Source organism: Macrotis lagotis, chromosome 3 (assembly GCF_037893015.1).
Source record: "Macrotis lagotis isolate mMagLag1 chromosome 3, bilby.v1.9.chrom.fasta, whole genome shotgun sequence".
Classification (NCBI taxonomy): domain Eukaryota; kingdom Metazoa; phylum Chordata; class Mammalia; order Peramelemorphia; family Peramelidae; genus Macrotis; species Macrotis lagotis.
This window is the reverse complement of record NC_133660.1, coordinates 298,478,615-298,493,903: the sequence shown is the minus strand read 5'-3', so window position 1 is coordinate 298,493,903 and position 15,289 is coordinate 298,478,615. Positions and strand designations below refer to the sequence as shown.

General features: G+C 32.4%; 1 protein-coding gene across 1 annotated transcript; it reads right to left on the bottom strand.

Annotated features, from left to right (window-relative positions):
• Positions 1–6,022: 6,022 nt before the first annotated feature.
• LOC141519600 (olfactory receptor 10AG1-like) lies at positions 6,023–6,970 on the bottom strand. Its single transcript, XM_074231796.1, has one exon. The coding sequence runs from the start codon at positions 6,968–6,970 to the stop codon at positions 6,023–6,025; it is 948 nt and encodes a 315-aa protein (XP_074087897.1).
• Between the last annotated feature and the right edge of the window lie 8,319 nt (positions 6,971–15,289).

The following is a 15,289-nucleotide window of genomic DNA, read 5'->3' as shown; positions in this document are numbered from 1 at the left end:
CAAGAAGAAGCCATGTGTTATTTGAGTAGTGTTGTGGGCGATATGCTCTGACCTATGCTGTAGGAAAAATAACTTTAGTAGGTTGGATGGAGGGTATTTTAGACTGGAGAGAGTTGATGCAGGAAGACTACACTATTGCGCTAAACCTGGCATGACACTGTTAATGGAATTGTGAGATTACCCGAGAATTTTGGAGTACAATTTGCAAATAAGCCCAATGGACATATGTGTGTGTATGTATGCATGCATATATGTATATAAACACAGACTATATATATATATATATATATATATATATATATATATATATATATTATTTCAATGGGCTATAAAATTTTACATTTTGTCCTTTGATCCAGTAATACAACTACTAGGTCTGTATACCAAAGATATAACAAATGGAAAAGCACCCAGCATGCATTTTGGTAGTAAAGAATTGAAAACTGAAAAAGGCAGCCATCAACTGGGAAATGTGTGAGCAAATTGTGGAATACAAATATAATGGAATACTACCGTTCTATAAGAAAGGATAATCAGGTCAATTTCAGATAATAACCATGGCTAGACTCGGATGAAGTGATGCTTAGTTAAGTGAGCAAAATCAGTAGAATATGTATCCATAACATTAACACTGTATGAGGATCAACTATGATCGACTTAGTTCTTCACAGTAAAACTGTGATCAATGACTACCATAAAAAGCTTGAGATGGAAAATACCATCCACATCCAGAGAGAAAACTATTTTCACTTTTATTTTAACGGGGTTTTTTGCTTTTTTTCTTTTTCTCTGACTCTTTTTTCACAAAAATGCAAATATGGAAATATACATATATGTATGTATATATATACATATATATGTATATATACATATATATGTATATATACGTATCTATATCTATATCTATATCTATATCTATATATATATATATGTATATATATACCTGTTTCATAATTACAAGCTGGGCAAATATAAGCCAATTTGTAAAGGCATGAAGCATTGATAATAGATTGCATATAATGAATGAAATTAAGTAGAGAACTGTGATATCATTCAGGTAAAAAAAGTCTGGGGGACCAGGAGGATGGTGTTGTTCTTTTGCAGAAATATGTAGAACAGATAATCTGGAATGAAAAATAATTGTTCCTATCTCCCCAATATTGAATTAAAGATGTCTACTGGACATCCAAGTAAAGATCAACAGTCTCAAAGTCTGTAAAGATGTGAAAGAGCATTAGGTTTGAGAAAAGGGTCTTTGGTGATTAAGAATTGTTAGTAACTTTGAAGAGAGAAGTATTGGGGCAATGTGGGAGTGAAAGGGAAATGAAATAGGCATTTATGTAATTGGAGATAAGCAATGGTAATTGAATGATTATCCAGAGAAGTTCAGAATCACTGGGATGTGAAGATAATGATCAGTATAAGAATGTGCTTTACTAAGGGTTTTCCATAATTCTTCTACTGTTAAAGAAAGACAAAGGAGCATGTGAGAATTCTAAAAACATAGGCTTCATTTTCTTTGTACCAGAATTCTCCACATCTCATTTGGAATTTTATTCTGCCAAAAGGACTTAAGAGTTGCTTATGCTGGGACAGATGAAAGTGATTGATTTGAGGCAAATGAAAGTCCCAGACTGATCTCCAATAGCCTTTCCATCTGTCACTGTTGCCAGGAAGAGATGAAAGGCACAAAGGTGTGAATTCAATTCTAACCAGGAACTCTGAATTTTAGCTGACAGATGTTATATGATAGTAATATTATTATTATTGTCCTTAATTCTCAAAAAATCCATGACATCAGGAAGGTGATTCTATGACATGCAAATGAATTGAATTTGAGTGAAGGGAAGTTGTGCTAACTGCAATTTATTTTTCTCTTCCAGAGTCATCTGTTTCCATTATCCAGATAAAAATCTGGAAGACTGGAGATGTAAACAGATGTAAGTTAATCAGGGTTAAGTGAATTGCACAGGGTAATTCACTAAATGTCAGGTGTTTGAGGTCACATTTGAACTCAGGTCCTCCTGATCCCAGGGTCAGTGCTCTGTGCACTGTGCCCTCTAGCTGCTCCACCTTCATAGATTTTATTTTTTGTTTTTTAAAATTTATTTTCATCCATTTTTATATGTATATTTCCAAGTTACAAAGTTTCCCTCCACCCTCCCTTCCTATCCACCTCCCCTCAGTTGGTAAGCATTTTATGTATATATTTTGTTAAACATCTTTACAAATTTGTAGTTTTTGAGGAATGAGTATCAATAGAAAAATATATAGGAGATAATATTTATAATATATATTCATCAAATTCTATAGGGGTGGATTTTTCCGCTGTATTTTGTTTTTCTTCCTCTGGTTGGAGATAATATAATCCATAAATTGCTAAATATGGTTGTTCTAGCTCTCTGGACTGCCAAGAAGGGTTGTTTAAGGTTGTTTATCTCAGAATGTTGATGTGTAATTGTTCTCTTTGTTCTACTCTCTTCACTCAGTGTCAAATCCTGTAAGTTATTGCATATACTCTAGTGTCTGACCATTTACTGTGTCTCATCTGGGTTAATCTAACAGGTGAGATGATACTCATTGTTTTTTTAATTTTCATTTCTCCAATCAATAGTAATTTGGAATTATTTTCATATGCTTGTAAATAGTGTTAATTTCTTCATTTAAAAACTTTGTTCATATCTATTGACCATTTTTCATTTGGGAATCACTTCTGATCTTATACTTTTTGATTTCATTCTCTCTATTTTTTAGAAATGAGACTTTTATCAGAACTCCTGGTTGTTAAGATTGATTTTCCCATTTCCTGCTTTTCTTCTAATTTTGACAACATTGATTTTATTAGTGCAAACACTTTTTAATTAAATATAGTCAAAATCATTCATTTTGTATTTTATGAGGTGCTCTAATTCTTGTTTGGTCATAAATGTATCCCTTCTCCACAGATCAGATAGAGAGGATATTTTTTAGTCTATAAATTTATCTATCCTCTCAATCTTTATGTCTCTATCTTGTACCTATTTTGACCTTATTTTAGTGTAGGGTATGAAATGTGGATCTATGCCTAGTTTTTACCCCTACTATTTTCCAGTTTTCCCAATAAGTTTTGTCAAATAGTGAGTTCTTATCCCAGAGGCTGATATCTTTGCATTTGTCAAACAGTCGTTTGCTGTAGTCATTTACTGCGTTTTCTTTTGAATCTATCTTAATCCACTGTTCCGTTTACTCTCGTTTTTAACCAATACCAGGTAGTTTTCATGACTGCCACTTTATAGTATAGTTTTACATCTGGTAGAGCTAGGCTACATTCCTTTTCCTTATTTTTCATCAGTTCCCTTGCTATTCTTGCCATTTGGATACTCCAGATGAATTTTGTTACTATTTTTTCTTAGCTAGGTGAAGTATTTATTTGATAGTTTGATTGGAATGGTACCTCAAAGATTTTATAAAATCTCTCTCTATCTGTCTCTGTCTCTGTTTCTCTCTCTACATTCATAAATAGACAGATTGAGAGATACACATATATCTAAACATATATAAGTATATGTGTATACACACATAAACTTTTATACAATATCTCTAACTAGATATATTGATAAAGCTATATACATTTGTTGATAGATCCATATTTTTGATATTTCTATGTATTTATCCTTCTAAAAGGAATGCCATCACTAGGCTTAGGTATATTGTCAATGCCAGAAGTGAGAAGTCAAGTCAAATCCATGTTGTCTCTGAAGACTGAGGAAATTCTTGGCATATTCATGATGCAATTTATGAAGCACTCTACTCAACAATTGGGGAATGGTTAAACAAGTTATGGTACATGAATACTATAGAATATTATTGTTCTATCAGAAACCATAAATGGTCAGACTCTAGAGAAGCATGGAATGAGTAACAGGATCTGATACTGAGTAAACAGGGCAGAACAAAGAGAACAATATATACATTGACAACAACATTGTGAGATAATCAACCTTGAGGGAAGCAGCTCCTCTCAGCATTTCAGAGAGCTAGGACAATCATATTAGACAAGCTATGGACAATGTCATCCACATCCAGAGGAAGAAGAAAAACAAAGCTAAACCAAAAAACCCTTCAGAATCTGATGAACACTTTATAAAATTGATTTCTTATGTATCTTATCTATCTCCTGTAATTTTAATTCCCCATATTGAAAATGACTAATCTGTAAAGGTGTTTGTCAAAAATATGGATGTACAATGCTAACCTGAGGTGAGGGGCTGAGAAGGGAAAGGGAAAGGGAAAGGAAATTTTGTAAAATAAAAATATACATATGGCTGAAAAAATTAATTAATTAATTGAAATATTATGATATATTCTAAATCATTTACTCATTATTGTTTCTGTCATTTCCTTTGGAACAAAGAGTGAGGGATCTTAAAAACAACTGTATTCTACTTTGCTTGTCACTGAGTTTTATTTTGTTCTTTTAATTTCAACTATTATACTAACCACTTTAAAATCGCCATTAACAAAATGGTACACTTAGTTTTTAAAGAAATATTTTAGCTTCACTTTGAAAGAGAAGCATCACATAACAGTTCTAGAGATACTTTGGGAAAGTCCCTTCTGGGAATGACTTCAAGGTTTCGTGTTATTTTCAGATATGTGAGAGTGATCTCAAGGTGACAGAAGGGTGAAAGTATCAAGTTCCAAACAGTTTGCCTTTAGAGATGAAAGTCAAGTACAAACCTGGTTACTTCCAAAATGTTTATGAATTTGAACTAAAAATGTCCTTAAATGATTTCTTAATATGTTTTATTGTATTCTTTGCTAGTCTCTGATCAACCTGCATCTATAATTTCAGAACAATTTTTTTTTAGTATTTTGCAAGGCAAATGGATATAACTGATTTGGCACACAGCTAAGTAAGTATTATTGAGTGTCTGAGGCTAGATTTGAACTCAGGTATTCCTGACTCCAGGGTCAGTGCTCTATGCACTGGGACACTTAGCCACCCCTCAAAACAGTATTTTAAAATAATCTACCCAGGGCTTTGTAAAATAAAAACAAATTAGATATACATGTTTGGTGTATTCTTCCTTTAATTTTCAATATTTCAGCTAAACTATTTGCAAAAATAAACTGAAAACAGATCAACGTGTTTTAATTAAAGGATTGCTAGACTACTCAAGATGTATGGTAAAAGTTCATCAGTATATAATGGTATCTTAAATCAGGAAAAGATGGAAGAAATAATGGAAAAATAATTAGAAAAAAGGAGACCAAAACAAATACAAGAATATTGGGCAAATGTTTAAAGTATAACTCATTGATATTCAAATATACCTGAAATTTATTAAAATAGAAAAGGAGATAAATATGAAAGAATTATAAATTCAGAATTTTGGCAGTAACACTTTTTCTGAAAATGAAATTAGTTACAATTTTGAAAGTTTGATGAAGAATATAGAGACCTTGAATAAATGTTGGCATAATTAAATATAATATCTCAATTGCCTGAGGTTGCAGTAGTAATCCCTGATCTTGAAAATGTTATTATTACCATCTTTTATGTGCCTTTTGTAAATACCACATGGATTTTTCTCTAGATTACTGAAATGATAGTTTCAGGGTGACCTCACATTGCTTTTGGAATCCATTAAGATTAAGTAACTTTCTCAGGATCACACAGCTATTAATTGTATGAGACTGAATATGAAGTTAGGTGCTCCTTCCATTAAGACTACTGCTCTGTTCAATGTATCTCCTAGCTGCCCCAATCTTACATGCTTGCTCAAAAGGTATAGCCTTATAAATAGTGTTTGAAAAGAACAAAAGCAACTAAAATGATAACAATAATATTTGTTCTTTGGTTATGTATAAAAATACTGTATAGCAAAAAAGACATTAGGAGGAAGAATGCCTAAAGATTTTTAATTACAAGGAAATGATAACAGTTTGAAAGGCATACGAGAGAGAGGAAAAGGGGAAGGAAAACCTTGGAAAAAAACCTCAGGATAAATGATATGTATGCTAAAATATTTTATTTTTTTCATATATATGTAGAAAATAGTTTTCTCATTGTCACAATAAAGTCCTTGTTCCTCAGACTATATATCAGGGGATTGACCATTGGTGTCACAATCATGTAGAAAAGAGAGATGATCTTATCTGTTCCAAGAGATGAACTGGACAAAGATTGAAAATAAGCAATGAAGCCAGAACCATAAAATAAACATACGACTGTAAGATGGGATGAGCAAGTAGAGAAGGCCTTAGATCTCCCAGTGATAGATGGGAGCTTCAGAATAGTTTGGAGAATTCTGGTGTAAGAAAAAAGTATCAACAGAAAAGGAATCAAAGCAAATAGGAAACAATCAACAAAAATAAAGAATTCAGTCCTAAAGGTATCCCCACAGGCCAACTTCATCAATGGGGGCATGTCACAAAAAAAGTGATCAAGTTTGTTTGAACCACAGAAAGGCACAGAGAAAACCTGGTATGTCTGAACTATAATGACTGGAATTCCAGTGACCCAGGATCCAATCACCATCTGGACACACATCTTGTGGTTCATGATTAGAGGATAGTAGAGGGGCTTACAGATTGCTATATAGCGATCATAGGCCATCACTGCCAGGAGGAAACTCTCTGTGACTACCAGTATAAGAAAGAAACACAATTGTACAGCACATGATAGTAAAGAGATATGTCTTTTCTGGTTCCAAAGATTCTTGAGCATTCGTGGGAGAGTGACTGATGTGTAACAAATTTCCACAAAAGAGAAATTTCCAAGGAAATAATACATGGGTGTTTGGAGAGCTCGTTCCACATTGGTGATTACAATGATGAGACCATTACCTAGAAGTATACATATATAGATAACTAAAATAATAACAAAGAGAACTCTTTGGAAGTTGTGAAGTTCAGAAAATCCCAAGAGAATAAATTCTTTTATGAAAGTAATATTTTTGTCTGTCAATTTTCCTGTATATTCCATCATTAAAATTAGTAATTTGCAACAAAGCGTTCACTTTTTTCTCTTAGACCTGGTTTCTGACTCTGAAATGAAAAGTGGACAGATTAGATTAGGTAACGATTCAGATGATTTTGAAATTTTTCTTTACTTTTAAATAGTCAAGCAGGTTAAATATTTCATGTTATGAAATCATACTGAGATATTGTATACTTTTTGTCCCTTTTTTGTCCTACCTTCCCTTCCAATTCTACTTCTCAATGTTTTATATCTACTTTGTTTATCTATATTTGAAATATTTCTTTCAAATTCCTCATTTTTAATACTGATAATCTATTATTTAAAGAGTCGTTATATCCTGAATATGTTCTATTTGGTGTTTATTATTTCTTCTATGTGAGATCATGTTTTCATATTTTGAGTTATAAGATTATTTCTATGTCTGAAATATCTGACTCTATCAGTGTGTTTATTTTTTCTTGCTTTGTGCTCAATTAGAATATTGGAAGCTAGAATTGGTATAGAAATCATAATTTTAACACTTCAAAACATTTCTATGCAAAATGTTTTAGAATCTAGAAATGAATATTAGAACATTATATCACTTTCTATTCAATTCATTCAGTAGTTTATTCATTTAAATACTCATGAATGTTTAGCCAAATACTTTTGGTTTTGATCTGATTATCTCTGTGCATTGTAAATACATTTTTGAAGATTAAAATATTTTCTGGCACATTTTAAATTTCAGGTAAACCAGAGAACTCACTTTCTACCAATGTCAAGTTATTGGAATTTGTCATTGGATGGCCTTGTGCCTGTTTAAGCCCGGGTCGTGACCATCTGCTTGAAGCACTAGAATGTGATAGAATGAGTCTAGATGCAGATTAGATAGTTTTTTTGAAAATGTCAATGTCTATAGCAGAAATATCTGTGATATAAAAGAAAATAGTCATTCACAGAATAGTAATAAGGAGAAGCAGGTACAAAGCAAAGCACATCAACTCTGTTGAATCTATGTTAGAGAATCTTCTAGCACTACCCCACATTTCGCAAAGTAATTTGAAGAGAAAAAGAAAAAAATATGCCTCAGTGATCTCTAAAAAGCTGAGAGTGTTTAATTGTAAATTGAAATTGTCTCAAGGCAAAACACAGGCAATATTTTAAAAATTGATTAAATTTTTCTTTGGATAGCAAGCATTTTCGTTGTAGGATGTTGCTCACTTGGTTTATAGCTATAGATGGTTAATCATCTTATTTGAGAAATGGGTTGACCCAAAATTTTAATATCTAAAGGTAAAGATGAGATTGAGCAGGCAATCTACCTGAATTTTCCCATACATGAAAAGCCCTTTAGAAATACTTTCTTCAACTATAGAACCTCAATATAGACCAAAGCTTACTATTTTCTTTTTTTTAATTTTCTTTTTGTTCTGATTCTTCCTTTGCAACATGATTAATATGGAAATGTGCTTAAGTTAGTTATACCTGTATTAGCTACATTAGCTTGCTCTCAAAAGTATGGGGAAGGAAAGTGAGAGAGGGAGAAAAATGTGAAACTCATAATCTAACAAAAGTGTAGTTAGAAAAATAACTTAATACATTTTTAAAAAAAGAAAAACTTCCTTCACATTAAAAATAGTCTATTTCTTTATAAATGTAAGCAAATAGTGATTAACCAAAGTAAATCTCTTTATTTATATTTCAAATGCGTTATTCATACACTGTTTAATCATTATGATCATTAAAATATTTTGAGAATTAGAATAATGGCAGTATACTCAGTTATAGGCAGAAAGAGACAGAGGTAGAGATAGAAACACAGAGACAGAGAGAATCAGAGAGAAGCAGGGAGATATAGATAAAGACTGAGAGATAGAGAGACAAAATGGAGAAACTGAGAGACCCAGATAAAGAGGGAGAGGGACTGAAAGAAGCAGACAGATAGATAGTCATACACAAAGAGTTTTGTTCTTTTCCAAATGATTTCCTCACTGTGTTTTTATTTTAGCTAGAACATTTTCGAATTGCATGAAAAAGTTAATTCACTTCATCTTCTCTGGAGTAGGAGATTGGTGCTAGAATTTCATATGAAAGTCTACATTGTCTTTAATAAAACATGATCTGAATTTTCTCATGTCAAAATAAACTCTATTCAAATATTCAGGTTAGATATGTAGAATATAGTTTACTTACATTTTTCTGTTGAGATAAAATCATATTCAGGTGACTTCTTTCATTAATTACACTGCCATTTATATAGTGCTTTGGAGTTTTTAAAACATTCTTTCTCGCATTCAATTGTATTCTTATAAATCTTTTATAATGGCTACAGCCATAACTTACCTGATTTTATAGTGGAGGAAACTGAAATTTAAATATTACCAATTATATGTGCAAGAAACAAATGCTAATAAATTTTTGATTTGAAGAACCCAATTCTTAATTCGTACTCAGTAATGTTCCCACAGTATCAGAGGTTCAATCCTTGAATCTTTAATAATTTTGAAAAAAATTTGTCGTTTATATCACAGAACCCAAAGTGCTTTAAAATATGTTGATTGTCTTGCATGCAGGCTTGGTACTTAAATAGACTGGATTCTCAAACAACTCTAATCTCTGGAGATGATTTCTCTCCCTGATCATACTTCCCTTTATAATGAGGAGACACATGTTCTGTATGTAAGACCAACACTTTAAACATTCATTAAAAATAAGTGTAAAAAATTAGAAAGAACTTTGGACTAAAATTCAGGAAACCAGTGATGAAAAAGAAATGCAAAGGAAGGTGTTCCAGCTCTCCCAAATCTAAATCTAATCAATATCACATCCCATAACCCATTCCATGCTTCTCAACAGTCTGACTGTTTACAATTTCGAACTGAATATTATTTTAACCATGCCCCAATTAATGAACATCCCCTCAATTTCTATTTTTTTTTTGCATCTACCAAAAGAGTAACTATGAATCTTTTTCGCAACATGTAGGACTTTTCGCAATTTTTTATGATTTCTCCTGAATATAGCTCTAGTATTGGAATTCTTGAGTCAAAGCATATAATCAGTTTTATTGCTCTTTGTGCATGGTTCCATTTTGCTTTGCAGAATGGTTTAATCAGTTCACAACTCCACCAGTAATGCATGAATGTCCTGATTCTCTGACATCATTGATCATTTTCCCTTCTTTGTCATACAGGCCAATGATGTTCTACCTCAGAGATGTTTTAATTTTCATATTTCTAATCAATGATTTGGAGCATTTTTTCCATATAATTATATACAGCTTTATTTTATTCATTTGAAAAATGTCTCTGAACACTTAGCAGTTGTGGAATGATTTTCAACCTTATAAATTTTTGCAGTTCTCTCTATATATTTTAGACATGAGACCTTTATCAGAACTCCTAGTTGTGAAGATTGTTTCCAAGCTTTCTACTTTCCTTCTAATTTTGAAAGCATTGATTGTTGTTACTCCAAAACCTTTTTAATTTAACATATTCAAAATCATCTATCTTGCAATTTATAGTGTATTCCATTTCTCATTTGTTCATTAATTTGTCCCCCCATCCTGGCCTATTAATTTATCAATGGTGTCATTCATTTAATCTAGATATTGTACCTGGTTTTGGCCATATTATTTTCCAGTTTTCACAACAATTTTTGTCAAAGAGTGTGATCTTATCCCAGAAGTTGTGTCTTTGAGTTTGTTGAATAGCAGATTGCTGAAGTCATCTACTGCGCTTTCTTTTGAACCTATTCTAAACCTTTGTTCCATTACTCTGTTTCTTAACCATTACCAGGCAGTTTTCATTAGTGCCACTTTATAGTATAGTTTTAGATCCTGTAAAGCTAGGCAATCTTTCCTTAAACTTTTTTTTTCATGACTTCCCTTGATATTCTTGACATTTTCTTCCTCCAGAAGAATTTTGTTAATTTTTTTCTAGTTCCCTTAAACAATTATTTGGTAGTTTGATTGATATGGCATTGAATGAATAATTTCATTTGAGCAGAATTGTCATTTTTATTACATTAGCTTGAACTAATCGTGAGCAATTGACATTTTACCAATTGTTTAGATCTGACTTTGGGTGAGAAGTGCTTTATAATTGTGTTCATACATTTTTGGGATTGTCTTGGTAGGTATTTAATGTCTAGTTACTTTAAATAGAATTTCTTTATCTAACTCTTGCTCCTGGAATTTGTTGTTCATATATGGAAATCCTGATGATTTATTTATATATTTTATATATGGGTTTATTTTATATCCTGGTACTTTGCTGAATTTGTTAATTGTTTCAAAGAGATTTTAGATGAATCTTCTTGGGTTCTCTAAGTATATCATCATATCATCTTCAAAGAGTGATAGGTGAGATAAAAATTTGTAGTAGAAGGAAGAGAAATTCAGTTTTGTTTCATTGCTTTTATCTCTGACATTGAAAAAAATGAACTTCAAATGGAAATGAACACAACTTATATTAATAGGGAAAAGGAGAGGGAAAAAAAAGGATTTTTGAGCACTGACTATGAGAAAAGCACTGTACTATCTTATTTAGGAATAATTTCACTTGATCTAAAGTACTTAAGTTCTTCCTGTGTGATCTTTGTAAAGTCAACTAATTCTCAGTTCATCTTACTTAAATATGAGAAGTGTGGAACAAATGGATTTTAGGGTACGTAACTCTTGAGCTAGAAAAAAATGTGGTAGTGAAGAAGAAGAAGAAGAAGAAGAAGAAGAAGGAGGAGGAGGAGGAGGAGGAGGAGGAGGAGGAGGAGGAGGAGGAGGAGGAGGAGAAGAAGAAGAAGAAGAAGAACAAGAAGAAGGAGGAGGAGGAGGAAGATTTCAAAGAGGATGAGGAACATAAGAATGAGACTTTTATATTTCCTTTCTCGTTCTTGATCTAGAATAATGTGTTGAAAAAGAAGAACAACAGCACTAAAAAGAAGAAGGCAGAGATAGAGGAGAAGGAGGAGCACAAGGATAAGGACAAGATGAGTTGGAGAATAAAATGATGATGAGAAACAGAATAATGACAAAATTCTTCATCAGGATGTAGCTTTGCTATAGTGACTTAATATCTTTTATAAGGCAGATGGGTGGAACAGTAGATAGATAGAGCACTGGCCTTAGAAACAGAAGGAAAGAAGTTTGAATTCATCCTCAGAAACAACATTAACTAACTGTGTGACATTGGGAAAGAAAAATTTTTTAAGAAACCTTTTATTTTGAGTTTTACGTTTCCCCTCCATTCTTGCTTCCCCCCCGCACAGAAGGCTTTCTGTTAGTCTTTAAATTGGTTCCATTTATGCATTGATCTCATGATTACAGAGAAATCATATCCCAAAGGAAGAAAAATAAAACATGAGATAGTAAAATTACGTAATAATATGGTTTTTATTCTAATTTGATCATAATAGTCTGTGGTCTTTGTTCAAAGTTCATACTTCTTTCTCTGGATACAGATATTATTCTCCATTGCAGATAGCCCAATATTGCCCTTGGTTGTTGTAATAAAGGGATTAGCAAGTCCATCAAGGTTGATCATCACCCCCATGTTGCTGTTAGGGTATACAATGTTTTTCTGGCTCTGTTCATCTCACTCAGCATTAGTTCATGCAAATCTGTCCAGGCTTCCCTGAATTTCCATCCCTCTTGTTTCTAATACAACCATAGTGTTCCATGACATAAATAAATAAATATACATACATACATACATATATATATATATATATATATATATATATATATATATATATATATGTATATACCACAGACATTCTGCAATTGAAGGACATTCAATTAATTTCCAATTTTTTGCCATCACAAACAGGGCTCTATAAATATTTTTGTAAAAATGATGTATTTTCCCTTTTTCATAATCTCTTCAGGATATAGACCCAGTAGTGGTATTGCTGGGTCAAAGGGTATACACATTTTTGTTGCCTTTTGGACATAATTCCACATTGGTCTCCAGAAAGGTTGGATAAGTTCATGGTGCCACCAACAATATATTAGTGTCCCAGATTTCCCACATCCCTTCCAACATTGACCACTGTGCTTTCTGGTCATATTGGCCCGTCTGAGAAGTGTGAAGTGGTATCTCAGACATGCTTTAATTTGCATTTCTCTAATAAGAAATGATTTGGAGCAACTTTTCATATGACTGGATTTCTTTGTTTTCCTCATCTGTAAATTGCCTTTGCATATCCTTTGACCACTTGTCAATTGGAGAATGGCATTTTTTTTGAAAATATGACTCAAGATGTGGCTAGGTGGTGCAGTGGATAAAGCACTGGCCCTGGAGTCAGGAGTACCTAGGTTCAAATCTATTCTCAGGTGTTTAATAATTACCTAGCTGTGTTGCCTTGGGCAAGCCACTTAAACCCATTTCCCTTGCAAAAACCTAATAAAAAAATATTATGACTCAGCTCTCTGTATATTTTAGAAATGAGTCTTTTGTCAGAAATACTAGTTGCCAAAATTGTTTCCCAATCTATTACATTTCTTTTCATCTTGGTTACAGTGATTTTGTCTGTGCAAAAGCTTTGAAATTTAATGTAGTCAAAATTATCTGGTTTTGAAAGATGTTCTCTATTTCTTCCTTGGTCATAGACTGATTCCCTTTCCATAGATCTGACATGTCAACTAGTCCTTGATCTTCTAGTTTGCTTATAATGCTGTTATGTCTAAATCCTGTATCCATTAGGATCTTATCTTGGTATAGGGTGTGAGGTGTTGGTCTGATCTAAGTTTCTTCTATACTAACTTCTAATTTTCACAACAGTTTTTATCCCAATGGCTGGACTCTTTGGGTTTATCAAAGAGCAATTTATTATAATGATTTCCTGCTATAGCACCCAGTCTATTCCACTAAGCAACAACTCTATTCTTAGCCCATACCTGATAGCTTTAATGACTAATGCCTTTTTATATAATTTTAGATATGGTAAGGCTAAGCTGCCTTCTTTTTCACTTTTTTAAAATTGAATTCCTGGAAATTCTTGAGTTTTTATTTCTCCATATCAATTTGCTTCCAACTTTTTCTAACTCAGTAATTTTTTTTTTGTAATATTGATTGATAGTGCACTAAACAGGTAGTTTAATTTTGGTAGAATTTTCACTATTATATTAGCTTGACCTATCCATGAACAGTTGATGTTTGCCCAAGTATTTAAATGTGATTTTCTTTGTGTGAGAAGAGTTTTGTAACTGTTTCCAAAAAGTTTTTGAGTCTGCATTGGTAGGTAGGCTCCCAGGTATTAAATTTTTTTCTGAGATTACTTTGAATGGATTTCTCTTTCAAGCTCTTCCTGCTATATTTTGCTAGTCATATATAGGAATGTTGAGTATTTATGAGGGTTTATTTTATATCCTGACACTTTGCTAAAGTTGATAATTATTTCTAAGAGTTTTTTGGATGATTTCTTGGGATTCTCTAGGTATACCAACATGTCATCTGCAAAGAATGAGAGTTTTGTTTTTTTCCTTTCCAATTCTAATTCCTTTAACTTCTTTTTCTTTTCTAATAGCTGAAGCTAACATTTCTAATACGATATTGAATAGTAGATGTGGTAATGGGCATCCTTGTCTCACCCCTGATCTTGTTGGGAGTGCCTCTAGCCTCTTCCCATTGAATATAATTCTCGTTGATAGTTTCAGATAGATATTACTTATTATTCTAAGGAACAGTGCATTTATTCCTACACTCCCTAGTGTTTTTAGTAGGAATGGGTGCTGTATTTTGTCAAAAGCTTTTTTCGGCAACTTTTGATATGTTCATATAATTTCTGATAGGTTTGTTGTTGATATAATTGATTATACTAAGTTTTCCTAAAAATTATCCAACCCTGCATTCCTGGAATGAATCCTACTTGGTCAAAACGTATTATCTAAGTGATAACTTGTTGTAATCATTTTGCTAAGATTTTATTTAAGATAATTGCATCTATATTCATCAAGGAGTTAGTTCTATAATTTTCTTTCTCTTTGATCACTCTTCTTGGTTTAGGTGTCAATACCATACTGGTATCATAGAAAGAGTTAGGCAGAGTTATGTCTTCATCTATTTTTCCAAAGAGTTTATATATTGTAGGATTCTGGTTTTCAATCTACTCTGCTATTCACTTACATTTAAAGGAGAGTTTATACCATTTTCATTTTTTGTTATGATTACTAATTCTTTATTTTCCTCCATGCTGTTTTCCTTCTGTTTGTATTTTCCCCTCTTTTCCCTTTATTCATATTCCCCACTGTTTTGTTTCTAAATAGCACCACCTTCAGTGCATTTGCTCTCTTATATCAAACCCACCCCTTTTTTTTTCCCTATCCCTTTTCCCCTTCTTCCC

Bases quoted from the DNA above. Each gene is read 5' to 3' on its own strand.
- LOC141519600 (XM_074231796.1), bottom strand. From the start codon at position 6,970: ATGGAATATACAGGAAAATTGACAGACAAAAATATTACTTTCATAAAA.